The sequence below is a fragment of the Alligator mississippiensis genome, chromosome 12 (genome assembly GCF_030867095.1).
Source record: "Alligator mississippiensis isolate rAllMis1 chromosome 12, rAllMis1, whole genome shotgun sequence".
NCBI classification, from domain to species: Eukaryota; Metazoa; Chordata; order Crocodylia; family Alligatoridae; genus Alligator; species Alligator mississippiensis.
In genome coordinates this window covers 2,586,335-2,609,440 of record NC_081835.1, presented here as the reverse complement: position 1 = coordinate 2,609,440, position 23,106 = coordinate 2,586,335, and the positions used below count along the sequence as shown (strand labels likewise).

Here is a 23,106-nt window from a genome sequence, read left to right as displayed (position 1 = left end):
ACAGTTATGAATCTTACATATGTTCAAATGTTCTCATTTGAACATATAAATACCTAATCTGCCTTCACAGCTAGAATCTGTACATGGAAGTTGGATGGAACATGTATGCATGTTTTAAATATCTAGCCACTAATATTCACCCACACTGGGATTTAAAAAAAATGAGTTGCAATTAACAATATGAATGTTTCACTCCTGTAGCCTTTTACTTGAATCCATGAGAAACATTAAAATGCTGGACAAATGCATTACATAAAACAACATACAAGTATGGCACATCCCTTTATCAAATGATGACAGAAGAATGAAGCTCATATTCTACTTTCAAGGATTTCTGTGCCATATGCTGACAATATTATATTTTAATAATTAATTGTTCATCAAAGGAAAAGATGAAGAACAGGGATGCTAAATTCAAAGTTATTCAAATTGCAAAAATGAATAATGCATGACTTTTATATTAAATACACACTGTATTAAGTAGTCTACATTTCATCCAACTCTGTCTTTCATTTTTAAACATTTTGAACTACAATATGAATAATCAACCAAGGGAAGCTTATTTAGACAAAGAAATACCTTATTGGAATGCAAACTGAAAGTATCCTACTATGATTAAATTTTGGTTATCAATTAGGCAGATTTTTTTAAGCATTTGGAAAGTCACAGTCAACTGGAAAAGAGAACATTTCCTGGGGAAAAAAAGTAGCTTTGCTAATACACAGTTACAGAAAGGCATGATGTATGCTGTCCAAATTTTCATTGCTACAAGCAGTTTTGTAACTTTCCATTAATAAATTCCAAAGATTAAAATTAAAATACACATAATTGGATTATAATATGATCATTAATATAGAAGATAATCCGAAGATTAATTGCATTTTTTTGTTTTAAGAGCCTACTGTTTTTTTAAGAAATCCATTCACTTGCATCATTTGTGTCCAGATGCACAATAGTGGGTTTTAGAACCTGCAATTATAAACATTTCTCAATCTGAATCCATTAATTACATTGCAAGAACAGGATATTTATATTGAGGTCTCTAGGACAAAGATGCTTAGCCTATACAGTAACTCTTGTTGAGATATGCACAGTGATGCACACCGACATTCAGAGCGGTCACATCCAGAGTTGCTCTGGATCAGAGAGAAGTGCCCATCCCTATTTGCAGCTCTCCATCTCTCTGCCATTTCTGAAGGTGCACTGAAAATATGGAGGTAACACTGTGCCCTTTTCCAATTGCAAAAGGGAAGTATTTTAAAAGCAGGTGCAGGCCAGAGAAGGCTGATGGCCTGGGCATACAAATGATTTCCCCTGCAGGAAAAGGGGGCTGAGCTGCCCCATAGAGCTACCCTTGTGCGTGCTCTTACCCCACAGTAAGTGAGAGCTGCACTGCAGCAGCCTGGCCCTCAGTGAAAGAGGGTTAAGTGACCACAGTTTAGTTTCTGCCTCAGCTGCTTGGTCGCTAGGATGATGCACAGAGGTCCTGTATACACTTCAAGAAACAAGGGAAGGGTACACAGAAGTAGGGCTGGACCACTGGACCTCTGAGATCTTCTATTCCAGCCCCTTGCCCAAGGCAGGATTTTCTCTATCCAAACCATCCCATACAAAACCTTTTAGCAAAACTATGCATGATCTGTCCTGTGGGGAAGAGAGCACTCTCAGTGGAAGACGCTGGCTGCGAGGCAAAGTCTGGGACGTGCAGGGGTACCAGTCCGCCCCGATAACCTGAGGATACTCTGAAAAGGCAGCAAGCAGGATCACCCAGCAGCTGCTCCGAGACTCTCTGAGCTCACCCTTTTCACACATGTCCCGTACACTTGTGTATCCCAAGCACAGCCTTTTTTCCTGCACAGAAGAGAGTGGCGGAAGATAAATGAAGTCCGCTAGAGACCTTGACACACACCCTATTTTACATGGGAAGCGCTTAGATACTAAGGTGACAGGTACTAAAAAAAATGACAGACGGATAGATGCAGCCGCATGCCCCGGCAAAGACTCTCCTCACACCCAGGAGATGCCGCATGAATCACCTCCATCCAAACTGCACGGACCTACGTGTTATCTCTAGATACTGCGCTGACAGACGCCCCTCCGGAGCCTCCTTTGCTACTCCTTGAGCCAGACTCCCCTATCCATACCAGCGGATGAGCGCGCATATGAGCAGAGTAGCGGGCATCCAAAAAATGAACCTGAAGCGCACAGACTATGGCTCCAGCGTGAGAGACCTGGGCTGGACTGAGAGGAAAATATTTGTTTGAGAAAGATGCTTTTCTTGATGCAACAGTTTCCAAGCAAATGTGACACTGCAGAGAAGAGCTGCAACCAGATACTACCCACTGAAATGCCACCATAATCGAATGCCATCAACATTATTAACAATTCGCAAATGGTGGTTCTTTGCTTAAGGCACTGAACATGCAGAAAGGGCATGCACGCTAATATTTCCAAATGAAAAAGGGCTGTGCATCACAGATTCATTGTTAACAATTAAGAAAATGAATGTGACGTTCAGTTTTAACTCTGACGTTCGGAAGAACAGGACTAGCGTGGGCTGCTGGATACAGCTTTGCCTTCCTGCAAAGAACAGCGGCACCTTGTCCAGAGCCGAGTTGCACGAGCTTCACAATGGGAGTTGGAATGAATGCACGCAAGTCGACTGCATGTTGCAAGCCTGAGAAAATATCTTTGAGTCCCCTTTTTTAATTCCCCTGGTATATCAGGAAACATGCATTACCTTAGCCTCTAACTCCTTTCACAGCATCCTAGAAAATGAGGGTTGGAAGGGACCTCAGGAGGTCACTTCTAGCCCAACCCCTGCTCCAAGCAGGACCAGCCCCAACTACAGCATCCCAGACAAGGCTTGGTCTACCTGGGTCTTTAGAGCCTTCAAGGCTTTTTCCACTGCATGTTGTTTGGGGAGGAAAAAACTTATATTGGATTCAATTAAGTGTGATAAATGCATGTAGGTCATAACCTGGATCAGTGCCTGAGGTGACAAAGGATGCATTTCTGCAGCCCTCATAGAGACTAATCTTGCAAAATTTTACAGATCTATCTGACAAGGAAAATGCCATTGAGTTTATACATTATCAGTCATTCTCTAGGGAAAGTGAATACATTCTTTGTTCAAGGCATTAAAAGTTCCCAGCTCTTTTGCAAGGACCCACTGGCCTCAGAGCTACCTCTCAAATCTGCACAACTGAATTTGAATACAGTTAGAGAGATGCTATAGCCAGCTGACTTACTCATATTACCTTTCTGTCTAGGAGATTTGAGCTGGTATATGGACTCTTTGCATACAGAATCTATCCACGTATCTATCCAGAATAGTTTCCCCAAAAGAGGACAGATCAGATATTAAATAGAGCAACAACAGCTCTTTACCAACAACTATGGTTAGTGTGAGCAGACACTAGGGGATTACGCCTTCTTAAGTACCCTCCATGCAGCACACTGACTCCAAAGGCTGCCTTGTTAAAAATAAATTTGGGCAAAATGCTCAATAAAGATAACACTGAATTCAGACTCGGTCACAGAGGGAATAAACAGGTTCTTGAGATATGCAGGTAAACAACACCAGACTCTCTGCAATCAAAACCCTTTTCAAATGTACCAGAAACTTGGATCAGAGATCACAAGACAACCTCTATATGCCAAGTACATTTATCTCTTGCAGCGAGTGCTCTGGGAGTTTCATCAGAGTCTTCCTGCAAGAACACAGGAACTTGGCTGGACTGCAAACAATATTTTAAGATGAGCTTCTTCCCCAAATTAAAGTATGTGGAATACCTGATCGACAAGAACCCTACCTAGATTGAGGTCTGAAAGTATTTGGTGTATCACGATGAAACTTGCAAAAAGACTGGAAATCCTCCCAAAATTGTGAAACAACATTACTGCCACTTCCATAATGAGCCAATTCATTCCAATGCTTCTGCATCCAAATCTTCTAAAACCACCAACCTACACAAATCAGATGGACACTATGCTGCCAGCCCCTTGAGTCTGACCCACGCAGATGAAGCAGGTTGCACGGAACGGGAAAAGGGCAGACGGCTGGAGACGCACGAACAGGGAGCTGCAGCTTGAGGCACAAGCCTGGAGCCAGCTGCGCACCAATAAGAAACCCCTGAGAAACACTGGAGATGCACTGAAAGGTCAGCATCAGAAAGTGCAAGAAAAGTGCCCGATTCATTCAAGGGTTTATTTGCCACGCTGGGGACAAGGTGCCACTGGCTTCTAGGGACTGCATACATTCACAGCTTCTATAAGTCAGGGTAGCTTGAGTGTTACTGGGTTACACTGGGCACGTCTACACATTCATTATTGCACCTTGGATACTGCACATTTAGTTTAGTACTTCCTTAATAAAGTACTAACTAAATGTGCAGTATCTAAAGTTACTGCGCAGTAGTGCCGACGCACAGTTATTTAGTGACGCTTACTGCGCATTAGCCTAGCAGCACCGTGCAGTGGGCTATTAGCACGATTTTTGATGTGACACGCTACTGCGCAGTGTTATTAGACTGATGTGCAGTAAGTGTCTCGTGTAGTTGTACCCACTGTGTCCCTGGTCTCAGTATACTGCCATGATTTCAAGATGCATTACAAGCACTGCATGGAAAGTGCCCGTGGCTGTGGGGAAGGTTCGGACCTTGCTCCTGCATCCAGAGTGACGACAGGTTTCAGAGAGCCCACACAGCGAGGCAAGAGGAGATGGGAGCAAAAAAAGGGACGGGAAAACAGGGTGGAGTATTTCACAGGAATGCATTCACATGGCTCCAAGTTACTTAGAAACATGAGGGGCAGGGCTGGCCCCGTGGTAAGTGATAGCCAGGCATCCTGGTTTTCCGATTTAAAAAAAATCCCCAATTTACAGTAAAAACAGTAACCCCAAACCTACCTTTTTTCATGATTAAAATGAAACACCACTAATATATATCTCTACATTAGTGGTGTTTCACTTAAATCACAGAAAAATATGGATTTGGGGTTATTTATTTTTCAACTGAAAATTGGGGATTTGTTTATTTATTTATTTTAACTCAGAAAAAACCAGGATCCCTGGTGACAGCTGGTCCCATTGCAAGACCTTGCTTTCAGTTGCTCATTTTTTGCCAAATCTGCATCTTTGGGCTGAAATTTTCCATGCCTGGTACCTGCCTGGGGTCCAATCCCTTCCTTCCCCCCCAACTCCACTCTTCCCATCGAAGTGTCAACCAAACCAGTTCAGACAGACTGAGCATGAGGGCAGGAAGAAGGGCATGATGTTTCACATGCTGGTCTTTGAGATCCTCTGATACCTCTCTGCTTTGAGATGGGAACTGGGACCAGCCAGGCAAGTGGAGTGGATGCCGAGAGGGGACTGGGAATCATTTTGGGACCCTGAAGTGGGAGATTAGGATTGGGTGAAACAAGGAGAGTGGGATTAGGAGGAGACAGCTACGGGATGGAGTCAGTGGTGAGCAAGAGACGGGCCTGGGGCAGGTTGGAGGAATGGCACTGATGGACTAAAGCTTGGTGGAAATGGCCAGAAGAGCCTGTGGGCTCTGCAGTTTACCCCTGGCATATTTGGGGAAGGAGTGCACAATCCCCAAATCCTGCCACTCTCTTGTGCTGTCAGCAACCCCGCCAAACCCACAGGCCAGGCGTGTCTCACTCCCCTGCAGCATAGACCCAAAAGCGCCGGCAACCTCAACCCTTAGTTTAGTACTTCCTTAATAAAGCACTAACTAAAACCTCACACTTCCAGTCATTTCGGTCGCAACCTTCGCACGGCTCTTTTAATGCTGCTATTAGGCATATCTGTGCACGTAAAACCCAGCCCTGGGGCACCCCGTCAAGCCATTTTCTGAGAACGGAGTGACAGAAGGCAAGCGGGGGATTTCTAATGCTTGCTGGACTTATTCGCTGAAATGACTCAGACCCTTGCGGTTATGCACGTAGCCGGCATACATAAGGTGTGAACTCATTACCTCCTCTCTCCTCCCTTTCCCGCTTCCTTCCCCCTCCTGTGGTCCTGGCCTGAGCCCACGCGCTAGGGAGGCTCGTCTGGAGCCGCGAGGCTCCCTGCGGACCCGAGAACAGCCCAGAGAGCTGACAACACTTCCAGATCATCCTTAGGAAAAGGTGATATTTCTTCATTCTTGGCTTCCCGTCCCATCACGACGACCTCCCGCTCTCCGAGCTCCACTGGGCACTTGCCTTGTTCAAAGCTGTATTTTAAGCATGACGTCCCTCAGCGGCCTTCCCCCTTCCCAGCCTCCTCGCCACCTGCAGCTGCTCGGCTCGGGAGCAAACAGCTTGTCAGGCAGCGTTCTGGTTAAAGTTAAAAACAAAAGGGGAAACAAAACCTGTCACGGTGCTAATGGTGTTTTCTTGTTGTTATGCCTGGTGGTACGATAGATCCACAGGGTAAATCACACCGCCTGGATCGCTTCCGCCTTGGTGCTGATTTATTTTAGCAGGTTATTCGCTGACTTTTTGGCTATGATAACTGTAGTGATATGCACCCCCTGCCTCCCTTGAAGCTCATGAGGTCTTCTTTCTGTCTCTCTCCAACTGCCTTTGAAGTCTTGGTGGCCATTACCTCCCTTTTTTCTCTCCTTCCTTCCCCTCTTCTCTAGGGGACACCAGTAAAAGCCCCTAACCCACGTTTATTGCATCTTAGCATTAAAGTCAGGTGCAAAAAGCAAGATATTGTTTAACCTCCCCCCTTAAATCAGCATGGGTACCAAGCCCCACTCTCCCCTACACCTCTGCCCCCTCCCTGCCAGTCCAAGCAGACAAACACATAACACATGCAAGTGATTCATTTTGTTTGTACAGGCGCTTTTGATCTCTCTCTACTTTGATTTTCAGTGTTTGGTTTTGACAAGGAAAGGAATAAAAAAGCAACTGCTTTCTGTGACATTAATAGAAGGGTTTTCTGAAGTGGTAATTTATTTGTTCCTTTACTGATACCGTTCTGCTGATCTGTGAAAATTCTTGGCACGAGAAGCAGGATGGAGTTGCAGAGCGCATCTAACCATCACTGTAAAAGATTTTAGCGGGGGTTGGAGTGATCCCCGCTGCTGTTCGCTCGGAGAACCGTTTGCTTCGAGAGCAATGCAAGCAAGGAGGACTGTGAGAAGAGTGTAAGTGTGCATATGCATGTGCATGGGTGTGTTTGTGTGTGTGCATGGGTGTGTTTGTGCGCAACAGAAACACTACCACCGGAAGACAGCGTAATTTCAGAGAAATGACACCGGGGAAGACTTGTTATTTTAATACCGGCTAGGCAGTTTGTATGAACAAGAAAAAAAAAAACACCACCTCTGAGTGTCTTAAATGCAAAATGGTACAAAATGGAGCAAGTCAAAGATGCACCAGATGGGGAAGAAAAGCAGTGCTGCATTGCACTGGAGAGTCCTCTGCCATGGGAGATCCATGTGAAAGCTTCAGCATCTCTTTAATGCAGATCTGCTGCAAAATACATATGGAGGTGTCAGGGTCCCTAAGCGGATGCTTTCTGCCTACAAAAGAGGCTCACCTACAGCAGCCAGAAGGAGGGAGGGCCATGCAAGAGGACAGCCACCCCTGAAGCAATGAAGCAAAGGTGGGAGACCGCATGGCTCAGAGGACTGGGAACCATACAGCAACCAGGCCCCTGGTGATCTGAATGCAGCCCAGGTGCTAGTGACTACAGTGACTGATTTAACCGTGTTTAGTTCCTCTGCATGGGTCCACAGGGCAAAAACAACCTGCACCACTGACACGGACCTTTGCCGTCAATAAAAAGCCAAGAAATGAAAGGGCTTCAAAAAGCCCCAAGAGGTCAGGAAGGAGAAAACGTTGGTTTACAAACACCACGCCGCTCATGCATGCCACATTTGTTCCGTGAGCGAGAGCGCCTCAAGGCTACAGGTGCAGCACGCCCTCCAAAAGAAATCAGTGTGTTCACAGCTTCTGTAGGACACAGAGCGGTGAGGAGTGCCAACACTATGCCCCTGCCTGGCGGGAAGTGTGACGAGTCTCGAAGAAGCGGAAAAGCAAAAGCAATTTCACCAGGGGCAGGAAGAGCAGATGCTGGGATGTGGAATCAGCAGCTGCACGTGATGGGACCGCTATCCCAGGCAGGCAGAAGGGATGGCAACCTGAAAACACGGCTGTTTATCTGCAACCTGGTTTGGGGACTTGGCGCACTGCTGCTCCTCCTTCCAGCTACAAGGCTTAGTGCGGTTCTTCTTGCAGAATTAAGCTCAATATGACATTAAGATGCTAGGAAATGATGTCTGGAGATGAAGGAAATAAAATGAATTCTGAGCAGCAGCTAAACCCATATTGATTTTTATGTGTACATTTCTCTATCATCATTGCTAAGCCAGTGACACTGTGAAGGGCACAATTATTTATGTTCCACCAAATTAGTAAGTAATTCAAACCCCTGACAAAAATCTCAGGCAAAAATTGCTTCCACTTCCACAGAAAGTCTCTTTGACATTTAAAACGTTCACCTGCCCCTGGAAGGGCACTTAAACTGTACGAGGACTTTACAGGAAGAATGTATATCAGTAGTCTCAATATTACCCCTGCATTAGAACAAGGCTCCCAGTTATCTCACGTGGGTGAGGGCTGGCTGCGTACTCTGCTTTTGTACGAGGCTTAGTACAGACGAATCCTGCTCCCTGCACTGGGATTTCTAGGGATTATCACAAGGCAAAGAAAGAATCCTGTAAATCATAGTCATACTTTTGGTTTCCCTACAAAAGACACACCACGGTTACTCAACAGTTGACCATGCGTTGTTGTCCTAATGATGGAGGAGGGGGAAAGGGACCAAACCGCCCGAGGTGCTTCGACAGTTTGGTCTCAACAGCGGTGCTGGCACCAGGTGGTGATGTCCTGGCCTATTCTGCAGGAGATGCAGAGATCTTCACTTGGAGAGTTTCCTCCTCCTCTGCTCCCTTCTCAAGGAGGGGATGAAGCCAGGAGCTGTCAGGATTTCAGCTGGAAGGATATGGAAAACGGCGATACTAAACCACAACAGAACGCCTGGAAACATTTCTGCCGTGTGCATGCGTTGGTGCAAAATATCCGACATCTGCAGAGTGAACAATGTCCCAGTGTCTTAGGGCTGCCTTGGGATGAGCTGTTTGAGCCAATTCCTGAGGATTGTGACCATCCCAAAGTTAGGAGTTGCATTATGCTCTCAGACACCATCTCTTACTGCTCTAGTCTCTCTTGCACACGTGCATGTGCACACACCCGGACGTGAAGTCTGCCAAAGAGCCCAGACAGGCAGCATCCACAGATGGCAAAGACATTTTAAGTTCTCCGTGTGCTTATTTCCTCCTTGTTGTGCCTGATCTCTGGTCGCCTTTGTTGACCTGCTTCTCTCCCCGCCTTCCCTCCCCAGCAAGCTGTCCAAAATACACACGTGTTTCCATATCGGTGGAATAGCAGCGCTGAGCACGGCATGACTGAGAACAAAAGAGGCTCTTTGAGATGCTATCCTCTGAGCGTAGGTATTTAAGTTTGAAAAAAGCCCACTTAGGTAGATATATTACTCAAGTGGAGCCCCTGTGGAAGAACTGAAGCTAGCACATATACCACTAACTCAACACAGCAACAAAATGGCATGTCTTTCTTTTAAATGAAAGCATGATACATATTTGGATTCTGTCATCATAATCTTTTATTGATGTTTCCGATAAAAGGGAACAGCTTTTTAAAACTGTTTTGTAGAAGGGGAAAAAAAACCAACCCAACCCCTAATTCCCCAACAGCAACAAAAGCCTTAAAAAAGCCCTTTTATTAGCCCAAACAGGAAGGAAAACTAGAATTTCCTGCAGTTTTAACTTAATGTTTTCATAAGGAAACAAGTTATTGAAATATCTCAACCCATTTCCTCCACTTAAAATGCTAGTAGCCTTCTGTGTATTGTGGGTAAAATAAAAATACATGTCTTTTATCCACCCAGATCTTGCTGTGCGTAAGCAGCTCCGGCTCCGACTAATCATTATGTGGTCAGGGAATCACAGCCTAGGGACCGGGTGACATTTGACCACACAATTATTTTGGGGAACGGGGTGCACTTCATAGACACCAGGATGATTTGCACCCTTGCAGCTATTTCCACAACAGTTTGGAGGAAAAGGATGAGATTCATTAAACACTGGTCACCTTTGCCAGGGGGGTAAAAAAAAAAATAAATCACGAACTAGGAGGACACTGAACTAAAAAAGATTTTGTTTCCCTTAAATGACAGCTTGACTTCAACATCAAATTACACAATGGCTGAAAAATCCTAACAGCTCAAGTCATCTTTGGTATTTTTTTTTTTGCCAGCCTGTTTTGTTACCCAGTGGGAACTGGATAATCACATCTATTTTTGTGGAAAACAACATAGTTTTTCAGCTCAGTGTGTAGTTTTTATTTCACAGCCAAACACTGCAATTTATAAATGGCAAAACCTATGGAAAATTCTCTAAATTAAGGACTTTGTTGTATGTTATCATTTAACCCCTATTTTTCACTTTCACTAGATTTATTGGTGTTCCTGGCTGCAACGTTAAATGACTCTGAAAGCAGAGCAATTAATCCAAAATCCTATTTGTTTTAATCCAATGCTGTCAACTAGTTTTAGGTTTCTAGTCAAGAGAAAAAAAATGTTTGTTAAGCTCTACAGCGCTAGCTAATGTCTAAAGACAATCCTCTGAAAAGGTGCAAAGATATTTTATCACAGTACTATAGATGGAAAGGAGATTTATTATAGTACCTAACACCATTTCAGCAGATGCCTTTTGAATTATAATGAGATTATTAAAACTTTACAAATCATTATATTAAAACCTGACAGGAGTACTTTTGGAACTGGAGTATCTTGATGTCATTGCTAATGATGCATTACCAATGATAAGGTTTCAGGAAAATTCCTCAGTAAAAACTGGTTATAAAAATATAAAATATATTAATATTTATTTCAGTACCTGCTATAAGTTCAAGGATAATAGGTTTATATGCATCAGAACAGCCGAATGATCATATTTATGTCAGCATTAGAAAGATGTTCATCTGCTGCAAAGTTTAATTAATTTTCACAGATAGTTAATTTTCTGTTTCATTATCAGCTCCCTAAATTTGAAAGACAAATAATTTATAAACAAATAGAAACTTCAGAGGAGTATTTTTAGAGCAAATGCAAGATAAATAGCAGGAATGAAACATCAGCGCTGCATTCGAAGTACTAATATGAATGATATATTGTACGAGGTTTTGATTTATAACTCGCGCCTTCTGAAGCACAGGCTGAAAAGAAACAAATTGTTTACTGTTAACCCCAACCCATTTTCAGGTAATAAATGAGTCTGATCTTTACCAATCAAATAATGGCTCTAATGCCCTTAACCATCAGCGGATGAAGAATGTACATCTCTATGTGTCCTTTGGAGGGTGACCGGATCCTTGCAGGACAACTTTCCAGCCCCTCTCCCCTTCCCGGCAAGAAGGCAGCGAAAGCAGCTACTTACCATGATGTACGACGCCCTTCAACCCATGGATAATAGGATCCAGTGCCGGATTGTCCCTCTGACTGACCTACATGTAAAGGATACATGATTGGTTAAATCTATTCTGGCATCAGACAGAACAGTCTCAGTTTAATCTTCTAAAGAGAAAAAAAAAGATGTTATCTAGCAAGCTGCTTAGTTCTCACATTTACAATGGTTCCTCACCAAATGCCACAGATACATGGTATAATAAAATAAACCAAGGAAGGCTAAATCAAGAGGAAGAGTCCCCAGAATACATTAACGCATTAGAAATATTAACGCCTGGAAACAAAACAGCAGAGGTTTGTCTACCCATTTTTATTTGTTAGCTTTGCTTTCCGGGGGGAAACGTCATAGATAAAGAGTAGTTTAAAGTTACTAAACAACCGTCCATCACCTCCTGAATGTGTTCAGAGTCGGATCTGTGAATCCACCTCTTCAACAACTGCATCCTTTTCTACCAGCAGCTCAGGCTGGGCCTCGGTCCCCTTTTCTATTTGTATTTTCAAAGTCGCTTCGTTAGAGTCATTTGGGAAGAGGAAAGGATAAAATCATGCGTGGCAGTTCAGGGGTTAGCTTCTGAAATTTTGACAATGCAATCTTCCAGGTTTCCAGGGCAAAAAATTGCTTTCCTGTAGCACTTATGAGCCAGGAAGTCGCATTGTCCTTAGCTGTGATGATAAAGCCACGATCCAGAGGGAAAAGTAAAAATCCAGGCAGAGGGACAGTTAAGTCCCATCCTTCCCCACTTCCAGCTCAAACACAACTTCCAGAAGAAGCCTCCATCATCTGTCCCTTATTTGCAATACAGCTAAGCAAAAACCAGCTGCCAAGAATGGGATGCAATTTTTGCCCCCCACCATCCATGAAGCATTGGTGGAATAGCTTGCTGTGTTAATGAGCACAATCATTAATTACCTGGGTCACACTTCGGGTTTGGTTGGGGGAGCGGGGTTGCCAATAGTCAATATTTGAAATCTGAGGGATGCTGTTTCCTGTTGAAGTGCTCCCAGGCGTTACAGCTGATCACACGCAGAGACAGCACGTAGCCTTTGGCGGCTATCTAGGATCGGGATGCTCTGGGGGTGGATGGAGTAACGCATCACTTGCAATGCGACAGAGCGCAGAACCGGGGGAAAAAATGGAGACCAAGGAGGAGCTGCACCGGGAAGGGGATCCTGTGAACAAGCCAGCCACAACCCACCGTGCTGTTGGCAATCTTGGGTCCACAACAGCCAGCCCAAAATGGCACTGCCCCCGCAACTGCACGTTGGTAGGGGAGAGAGGTGCAGGGAGCCAAAAAGAGGTCCCCAGGGTGCCAAAGAGTCCCCGTGCCCGTACCAGGGCTTGGGGGTTTAAATGCTTTCTCCCCACATTTCTGAGAAGCATTTTTCTTGGTCGACCCTGGGACAGCACGGGTGAGTTTTCTGCGCTCCCGCAGGCTTCCTACATGGGCCAGAAAAATACGCTCGGTGTCTCCGTGTCTCAGATCCCATCCGTAGTGCAGAGATGATAATCCTTCCCCGCTTTACAGGGATAAATACATGAAATATTGTGACACTCAGGTAACAAAGAAAGAGGTGGGGCACGGAAGTACTTGACACAGAGGCTGCTCTGTAGTTTTCCCTGTTCGCACAAGCAGGCTGAAAAACACAAGTAAAAACAAGCCAATTTCCATGTAAGCGTTCCCCGCCATTGGCAGCAGGGCTCTGGGGCACACTAGGTGCGTCTACACGAGACGCTTACTACTCATTAGCCTACTAACACTGCGCGTGTCACAGCAAAAACCGTGCTAATAGCCTCCCGTGCAGTGTTAGTAGGCTAATGCGCAGTAAGCGTCACTATATCACCATGCGCCGGTGCTACTGCGCACTGCCTCTGGGTACTGTGCATTTACTTAGTACTTTTTAAAGGAAGTACTAAACTAAATGTGCAGTATCTAAGGTGCATTAATGAATGTGTAGACATGCCCACTTTGTACCTAATTTTGCAATCCCCAAGCGAGAAGGTTTTTTGGTTTTTTTAACAATTGACAACTGTGAGATATAGTGTGCAGTGCTTTATTTGCCTTTCGCATCGTGACCCTAGAAGCTGTGCTTAGGTCACCTTTTCAAGCTTTTCTCCCCAAACAAGGAGAGAAACCCAAACCAAACCTGCAGCTGAGAGTCCTTCCTAGTCACGGGACTCCAGGAGCTGTGCGTCTCGGCAAAAACACCAAATACCACAAGACACGCAATGAATCAGAGAGCTGGCCACACGAGCTTCCAACCTGTAGCACCTGGGTGACTAATAACACAATTATTAGCTCCGTAGGCTGCAGCTATTTGAGGTTGGAGCTTTTATATGCCTAGAGGGTGCCATGTACACTTTGGATGCTGTATAAATAATAACCGTAAGAGCGCACTCGGTGACCCAGTTCGTAGATCCTTCATGGCTTCTGGCAAATCAACAAGTAAACAGTTTAAAAATACAGGACTGTTGGGAGACATGCTACTGGGTCTTTTCCATCTATTTAAATGTCTTCAAACCAAATCACTCCTACCATTGAACTACATACACATCGTTTTGTTTTTTTAAACAAGAAACTAGTAATTTAGTGCATGGCTTGAAGAAAACAAACTTGAACTTGTGCGGTACTTTATTTACGGTTAGTTTAACCGTGAGTCCTGCAGAGTTTTATTTTGTTGGCTTTCTTTTTATTTCTGGTGACAGCTGCTATCAGTTTGAAAAAGGGGAAGAGATGGAAAGCATCCTGAAGGTAAAAACCTTCCCAGATGGGACTTTTTGTCAAAGTAGATCAATTTTTTGGCCTATCAACCCTGACAACGTCCCTTTAATCTGCTGAGGTGCAGCGTGTAGTAGAGATCCAGCCAAGTAAGCATTTTGACAGCATCTCCCAAAAATGAGTGGTGTTCTGGAATAAAACGAAATTGAGAATCTTCACGGGGAAAAAACCCAATGTTTTAGTGTACCTGTAATCACAGTTTCTCTTCGTCTCTACAGAGCAGGGTCATTTCTCTTTAAAAATGGTGCAAAGAACCAGGAGTCGGGGAGGTCAGGTTCGGGCTTTGCACTATTTGGGACATGTTCCAGCTACTCCTAGCAACTCTGCCCGGCTCTTGCAATCACCGCCCTTCATTTCCTGACATCTCGCTATTACCTGCTCCATGTTGCATGCTGTTGGCAAAGCTTTGAGAAAGAGAGAGCTGGCTTGTTTCGCAGGTGAAGAGGACTTAAAAAGATCAGCCTCTGCTTGTTTCCCATTTGGGGGGCTGGCACTTGTTGAAGAAATAAAAATAAAGCGGTAAATAAGGAAGAGAAAGGCTCTATTTCGGCATGGCTTCGGGGCTGGCCTATTATCAAAGACAAGACAAGCAGCTGTTTTGGACAGAGTCAAACAGCTCCTTCCCAGCAGTGGGATTCAAGCTGGAGGTAATTTGAGAGCAGCTTTGTGGCACCTAGCCTTAAATTGTCTCATTTCCTGTAATGGCCCAAGCTTTTAGAAGAAAACACATTTCACCATCTCTTTCTTTCTTTGCAATTCATTCTTGAGCCTCCTCTGTATTTTTCTTTCCTGTGACGGAGGAGTGCAGCTCTGGAGCACCGAGCCCCGGTGCGGTGTCTGCCTTGTAGCTGGTATAAAGACCGAGGGCGTCTCCGTAAATCCAGTCCGTGGTTCAGGCGTTCTGTCTCTGACAGTAGCTGGGACTTCAAAGAAGAGAAGGACCTTTGTGGGATCAGAAGTTATGAGATAAATGACCTCCAGGGAAAGTGTCCTCCTCTCCCAGAGAAGGGCTTAATGCCTTCATGCTGGGGATGGGGGGTTATAACCTTTTCCAAACTTGCAGTTTCTTTCCTCTCTTCCTCTTTCCTTTTCTTAAATCCTTTAATTTTTTATATGAATTTTGCCTTATTAAAAATCTGCACTTTTCTCCTCCTCTAGCATCAGAACGTGAACTTCGGATTCAAAAGGCTAATCCTGAAGGTAACCTAGCATGAGCCTCCTATTCATAAATGCACACCTACTCCTGCCTTTGGTCCGAGGCGGCATCTCTGCAGCGTGGATTAATGACGTGGGGATGGAAAGCATCCTCCTGAAATTGTGCTCAAACTACCCAGAGAACCGCTACCAGAAATGCTGTTTACTGAGAAAGAAGCACCCATTGAAGTCTGAGAAATGCCCAAAAGGTCTTTAGGAAAGACAGGATAGAATATGTGCATGTATCATTTATAACTGAACAGCGCCTGTAATCCTCCTTGACAGAAATAAATGGGTAACTATCGTGCTAAGTGCAATGGGAAAATAAACACAGATTTGAAGTTTAAGAATATGATTATGCTACTTCCTATGCTAATAGGCCTCTCTCACCTTAGGGGATAGATGGTCTGAAGGCAAACAGAAAAGCAGAATTTCTTTGTTTACCGTGTACCCTGTGCTATTTTTTTCTCCCCTAATGCATACGCCATCCTGGGTGGAATGAATGGTTTCATTGCAACATGATAAAAAAAGAAAAGCCAAGCCTTTTGTATCTCAAGAAAAGGTAATGCACAGTGACCATATCCTGTAGTCATAAAACTACACAATAACACAAGGTGCAATACATTCCCCGAGGGCGTCTATTTTGGGAAGGAACTAAAAGCCAGGAAATACAGCTAATATTTACACAGGCTCCTGCCTCCAACGCTTAGAATAGGAAATAACAAGGATCTTGGTTCTCGACAGTGTGACCACGGCTGATCAATGATAGACTTTTTAATGGCAACCTCAGCACTTGTTAGTGGCAGCTCCCGTAGTCCCCTGGGCTTGCCACGTGATCGCAAGCGTGCCTAAGAGTGCTCTGCTACCAGCCCTTGGCTGTGTGTCAATAGGAAAGAGAGGCAGAAAGGCACAAAAAACCCCCCAAAACAACAACCCAGAAACCATCATGTTATTCGAACTCAAAAGACCAAAGGTCTGAGGAGCATGCGTAGCAGGGCTGCGATAACAGAGCTGACAGCTAGTGTCAGAGCCACGCTAGGATCGGAGACGGCCTTTTTTTAATGCTACACTAGTGCTGGTATTGAATCACAGCAAGTGAAGATAATGAACAGTCAACAGGACTATGTGTTACTTGCACTTCACACAGCCTGCATTACGGCGGTGCTAAGCATAGCACGTCGTCATGCTTTCAAAAAATCAGCTCCCGTGCCCTACCTTTATGGCTTAAGGAGCAGCAACTCTCTGCCCCTCTGATATTTAGGGGAAATAAGTCCTTAAAAAAGCAATCTGGTGTGGCTCTTGTAGCAACCCCCCCAATCCTAAAAGAGAGCAGAACCAAAGAAATGCTGCATTTATAAAACCCCCAGCTACAGCCCTACAAATCGACTCAGACCTGTCTTTTAACTAAAAGAAACGAGGCTACAAACCAGAGAATTAAAATCCTGGTCCATTTGGCAAGTTGGCAGAGCAGATTTTATTTTGATACACTTGTTTATCTAATATAATTTTTTATATTTCACTTCATAAGAGATTCTATTAAAAACATGAATGCAATGAGCATTTGCTGCATCTATAACCATTTTTGGGGGCGAAGGAGGGCAGATCTCATCTCTGGTGCCACTGCGCCCCACCTCCTCCAAAACCCACGCTGGCCTCCAAACAACCTGCACGCCAACGAGCAGAGGCAGCTCCTCCACACGCGATAAGGAAGGGCCAAGACTGCTGACCCAAAGAGTCACCTGAATATTAACAGAAATAGTAATACAGCTATAAGGAATATGCTGTCCTTAAAAAATACATTTAAATGAATCTCCTGTGTCTCAGGGAGGAACAGCAACTACAACAAACAGCTGAAGAAAACTTGAAGTTCCTTCCAACTGGGATGAAATACAAAGATCTCTCTCATTTCCACCCAAAAAAATCTTTGGCATGGACTTGTTAAACTGTCATAAATTTGCAGCAATTGCTTTCAAGCTCATTAAATGGGCTCACATAGGGTATTACCAAGCATTTCCAAAGCAAGAAGCATGCCGTCGTCTACTTTATTGAAAGGCAAAATGACACGCACTTTGTGCAAGGCAGAGGAAAATGAATGGCAACAATCTTGTGATACTCTACCTGAGCCTTTCCCCTCAGAATGGCGTTATAATTTACTTTTCTCTCCCTATGCAACATTTGGCCCTTGACTTGGAAACTTAATCTTCAATCTATCAAGCCTTACCCATCTGCTAAGTAAAATGGCCAAGACAATCTGCATGCCTTGAATTCGAGATAGCCAGCTGCTCCCATCGCACTAGAGCATTAACACCCAGAGACCATCCTCTTGTGTTGTAAAGGATGGTGTCGGCCAAGGATGAATGACTACACAGTTAACTGTGGCAGCTGAATTAAGTGACAGTGGTAGAGGCAGAGAGATGGCAACGGGTCAAATTCAGCTTTCAAATACAATGGTGTAAAAGTCAGAGGTAAAATTCCCTAGACTGTGCAGCTTCACATCCATTCAGCCCGCCGCTGAGGTCTAGTGCCTGCGAGCCAAAGATTCAGGCTCTGAAGCCTCTTCACAAACAATTTATCGAGAAAGAAAGTGAACAATTATAAATTAGCTACGTTGAAGAGATTAAATCATCCCGTAAACTTCCAAGATAATCAACGTGGTTAAGCAATCTATTCTCTTATAATCAGTCTACTGTTATTGGACAGATGCCAGCGCTATACTTGGGTAGAAATGGTCCTCATTTCCATTCTTTTCATCCCAAAATGCCATGATAATGCGCATAGGAAATTCTAAATTTATATATATATATATATATATATATATATATATATAAATATATATATATAAAATTTATATATATAAAAATAACAACAGATTTGCAAAAATTCAAGATAGTTGCAGTCAAAGAAAACAAAGAAGTCCCCTGCCAAGAGAAAAGCGTTCCACACGCTGCTGATAAAGCTGTTTAGTCTCACACCTTTTGATCCACATTATTTTAGAGCCATCTATTGCTCCGGTGGCTGTTAGTCCTAATACTCCTGAACAACAGTGCTTTAACTCTGTGTTTATCTCTGCAGAAAGGGACATGAATTGGAGCCGTACGAGGCTGGAAAGCACATCTTATTGTTTTGCACAAAGCATGTCCTTCCCCACCCTTTTGTCTCTCCTTGGAGGTCTACACTGTTAAATCTCCGATATCGGAATAAATACCCCATTTCTGAATGAAAGGATGGAAAAGAGTGCAGGTGTATCAGGTGCGGGTGAGCAGATGAGCCAAATGGGTTTTCATTCAAGATCTTTCAGCAGTATGCACGGAAGGACAAAAGCAAAGGCCGGGCAATGCTGTGGTGCACTGACAGATCGGCGTGGGCAAGGGGAAGTGCACAAGGCACCACCTTCCTGCTATGTTGCAGGTGGGACTCAGTGCTTCGCTCTTGCAAGCCTCAAAATATCCAAGGACATTCTTGTTGTCCCCCAGGTAGTGTGCTACAATTGCACATCCCATGTGCAGCCAGGTGGATGGGAAAGGACAGAGAGGATGGACCCACATCCTTCCACAAGTGAGCTGAGGGACAGAAACAATTTGCCATACATTATATGGACCAGTCTACAGTGAGGTGAGTGGACAACTGGCTTAGAGACCAATCCCAGAGGGTTTTAATGGATGGGATAGCCAATAAGCCTTCACCATACCTACATGATGGGTGGTGGTCCACTGGCTGGCACAGCATCTGAACGGGACCTGGGGGTCACCATTGACCGGGGAATGGACATGAGCCAACAGCGTGATGAAGTCGCCAGCAGGGCAAACAGAAGTCTCTTGTGTGCATCTGCAGATGTGTAGACCCAGGGAGGTACTTCTCCCTTTCTATTTGGCATGGTGAGGCCACAGCTGGAGTACTGTGTCTAGCTCTGGCCACTGCACTTCAGGTAGGATGTGGATAAGCTTGAGAGGGTACAAAGAAGTGACACCTGCATGGTTAAGGTATTGGAGGACAGGCCCTAAGGAGAGACTCCAGTAACTGGACCTGTTCAGCCTGAGCAAGAGGAGGCTGAGAGGTGACTTGATTGCCACCTACAAGTAGGTTAGGGGTGAGCACCAAGATTTACGGGAGCAACTCTTCAGGAAGGCACTGCAGGGGAGGACGAGGACCAATGGACACAAGCTAATAGAGGGAAGATTGAGGCTGGACATAAGAAAAAACTTCTTTTCCATATGGGTATCTGGAATACGCTCCCAGCAGAGGTGGTGCAGTCGCTATCCTTGGAGGTATTCAAGAGGAGACTGGATAAGCACCTTGTTGAGCTTGTTTGGTGCCCAATAACCTCCTACCCATGGTAGGGACCAGACTTGATGATCTTGCAGCTTCTTTCCGGTCCTTGGATTATATGATATGACCTGCTCAGAACAGGTATCTTGCACAACAAATCTATGAACCACAGCAAATAAGAGAGAAGGCCCTTTGAAAGGCTTCAAAATGCTGGAGAAAAACAGACAGGCAAAATCTGACAGTGACCCTTACCTGTCATGTCTTGTGATTAAAAAAAAATTTATATATATAAAATCTATATCTATCTATATACAGATATCTATATACAGATAGATATAGATATAGATCTATACTTATAGATCTATCTATAAGATTATAGATATCTATATATAGATCTATTTCTATATCTATCTATGTATAGATAGATGTAGAGAGAGATCTATATACATACAGATGGATATATAGAGATATAGATATATACACACACACAGACACACACAGAGGTGTTGGAGCTGGGTTACCCTATGGCAACTAGTTTCAAATTCAGTGACTTGAAGGCAGATTCTCCCAAGTCAAATCTGGCTTTCTGAGCTCCCTTAACTTTTAGGTCTTAAATAATCCTGCCATGAGTGAAGGAAACTCCCAAGGCTTCAAAGCACAAAGAAGATATGGCAGCAGTTTGGGGCCAGTATATAGGAACGCAGAAATACAGGCTGTTTAATACACTACATTGTTTGAAAAGATGGAAAAAAGGAAAGAAAGAAAAAGCTAATTGGTCTTCTAATGATTATTTTAAATAGAATAATAGGTGTGCATTGATTCTTCCAGCTAATTCCACTTCAAATAATACATCACCCCTGACGGAAAGCTTGGTCGTGATGTATTAACTCAATATACCACTACAGTTTTGTGGCTTTTTTTTTGCCTCCAACTGTGTAAGTAGGTATTGAACGGACTCAAACATTTTTTAAACAGGCCTCACCTAGGGTAGGAGGCTGCAGCTGTCCCCATGCTTGTACCAAACGCTTGTGCCAGTCTTCAGTCAGAACTGGGAACCGTCACTAAGATCCAGATGTCAGCGGCAGCGATTTCTGAGCAGCGCAAGGTAATATCTTATGTCTAAAAATGTCTCCTGATCAACAGTGGTCCTGGGTTTCAGCCTTTGGCTGTGCCTATGCTGCGCACCGGTCCAGTGCAGAGATGCTGGGACCGGCTCCGAGCGGGCTCTGGACGCAGGCTGGGCTCTCCCTTCCCAGCACGATAAATGAGCCTGCAGGGAGCTCCACGTTACCGCGGCGGATCCGCAGCTGCCCAGGGTATCTTCCGGTTAATCTTTAGGGTATTGTCCACACAACCAGGCTGAAATGGAAGCTGTCCAATCTAACCCGCGACTCTGGGAAATATCGTTCCAATGCAAACCACACAGAGACAATGTTGGTCTTCCCCAAACCAAAACCCCGAAGTTTTCTGCATAATAAATAAAAATGACATCCCTCAAGGTCCAGAATACAAAAAATAAATAAATATAAATCAGACCTCCTGATGTAGCACTTTAAAATCCTATGGTATCTTTGCTGAGGGACTAAAGATGAAAGAAAAATTACAATATAAAGCTGGCCATCCCTTCTGAGTTTTCATTACCTCATGCCCATTCAGCTTCACATTTTTATTAGATCCAGCAGGCATATTTGAAAATGTTATAAGCACAGATAATCACTTTTATACAAAGGTTTGCTGCAATGTTAATGCATTCAGAAAAAGAACACAGGGAAGGAATAAGCTGAATCAGAAAACATATAACATCTCAATACTTGGTTGGCATCAAGATTTCCCAAGGCAATGCACTAATGTGGGATGCGTTGCCTCAAAAAGCAAGGGTTTTAGACCCAAATGTAAGGAGATGAGCAGAGTTTAATAACTCAGCCCAGAGTAATTTCTGCATCTCTACACTGGGTTTCTCTGCTGGCCCGTGAAAGCATTGATTACATATCGCACGCTGGAAAGTGACTGATCAGTTCATTATGCCAAGCGGTGCTTCGTAACATCCCAGAGACTCCACTCGCTCCAGTACAGACCCCAGGATCTGCGACTCCTGCCTCGCCAACGGTGCAAAGCAAAGCAGCAGTCACTAATGTCACACAAAAAAAATAAAAATCTTTAAAGCTGCTTAAACTACTCATTTAAAAGCATAACAAAGACCATTTATTCTAAGCGAGAAGCACATTAAATACACACATTGCTAAAAAAAACGCCTAATAAGTATTCGTTTGGGTGGGGGGAAGGGGGAAGAAAGAGAGAAGGAAAAAGATAACAACGGCCATAAAAGGACACTCTGATTAACAGCAATTTGGGGAGCTCAAAAGGATATTTAAGATACACCAGAGCTCTGCAGAAGACAAAATTTAATTGCAACAAAGAGAAGAGACAGTTACGGTGCTGGAGCCTCAGACCCGGGAAGGCATGATTGATAGGATACTCTATTCGCAGCTGAGCAAAAAGAAAGAAAAAAAAAAGAAGAAGCTGCAAGTTTATTTAAAGCAATTTTGGTGCACTGTGCTCCCTTGCTCTCCTTTGAGAAAATGATATGATTTCTTCATAGACATGTAGTCTACTTATTTAAGCAGCAGTGTGCAAGATCTCTCAATCCTAGCGGCAGTTCAGCTGGAAAAATGGCACACGAGGGGGTAACATTTTATTGGGATGGAGCCTATTTTATAAAAACTGCCATCAGTAATAAACTGTGTTCTCACTACTTCAGAAGGGGATGGGGAGGGGGGAGGCCTGTAGACGGGTCGCCACAATCTGTTCGATTTAAGAGAGATCGTAGGTTAAACTAGCTTTTCCACCTAAAACGGGGCAGGGAGGGGGAGGCTGCTGTGAAACACAGAGGAAGCCCTACAGCTGGATTTGCACCAAAGGCCCTCGTCTGACAAGGCCCGAGTCAAAGCTGCAAAAATGCAGGGCGACAGAAGTTGTCTTTAATTTTCCCTAGCTCCAACTCGGCAAAGGGCTGTTTGTGCGACCGAGAATAGCGCCCCTGGAAAATGAAGAAGATGGAAAGTGGCAGCTAAGAAACCTGCACCTGAGGCCATGAGAAAAGGCGCGGGGCACCTGCAATCCCAGCAGCTTGGAGAAGTTGGGTGGATTATGGAGGGTGCTTGTGGTTGAATTGGGAACCGCCTGCCTTCCCCCTTCCTGCTGGTGGATGTAAAGGAGCTGGTCACAGCGATCATCCCTTGCTTGCGGAGAACAGGAGCAGCTAAGAGGCTGCACTCCCTACCCACCTTCAGCTGCCCCGTGTCGCATCCCCTCCGTGAGCCTGCT

General features: G+C 44.3%; 1 protein-coding gene across 4 annotated transcripts in view; it reads right to left on the bottom strand.

Moving 5' to 3' along the window:
• The window catches only part of PTPRG (protein tyrosine phosphatase receptor type G), a 450,708-nt gene that overhangs the window by 108,182 nt on the left and 319,420 nt on the right, over positions 1-23,106 (bottom strand). For all 4 annotated transcript variants that reach the window (XM_059715744.1, XM_059715745.1, XM_059715747.1 and 1 more), the window contains exon 6: positions 11,517-11,583. In XM_059715744.1, the coding sequence (XP_059571727.1) occupies positions 11,517-11,583 (67 nt within the window). The remainder of the gene's footprint in view (positions 1-11,516; positions 11,584-23,106) is intronic.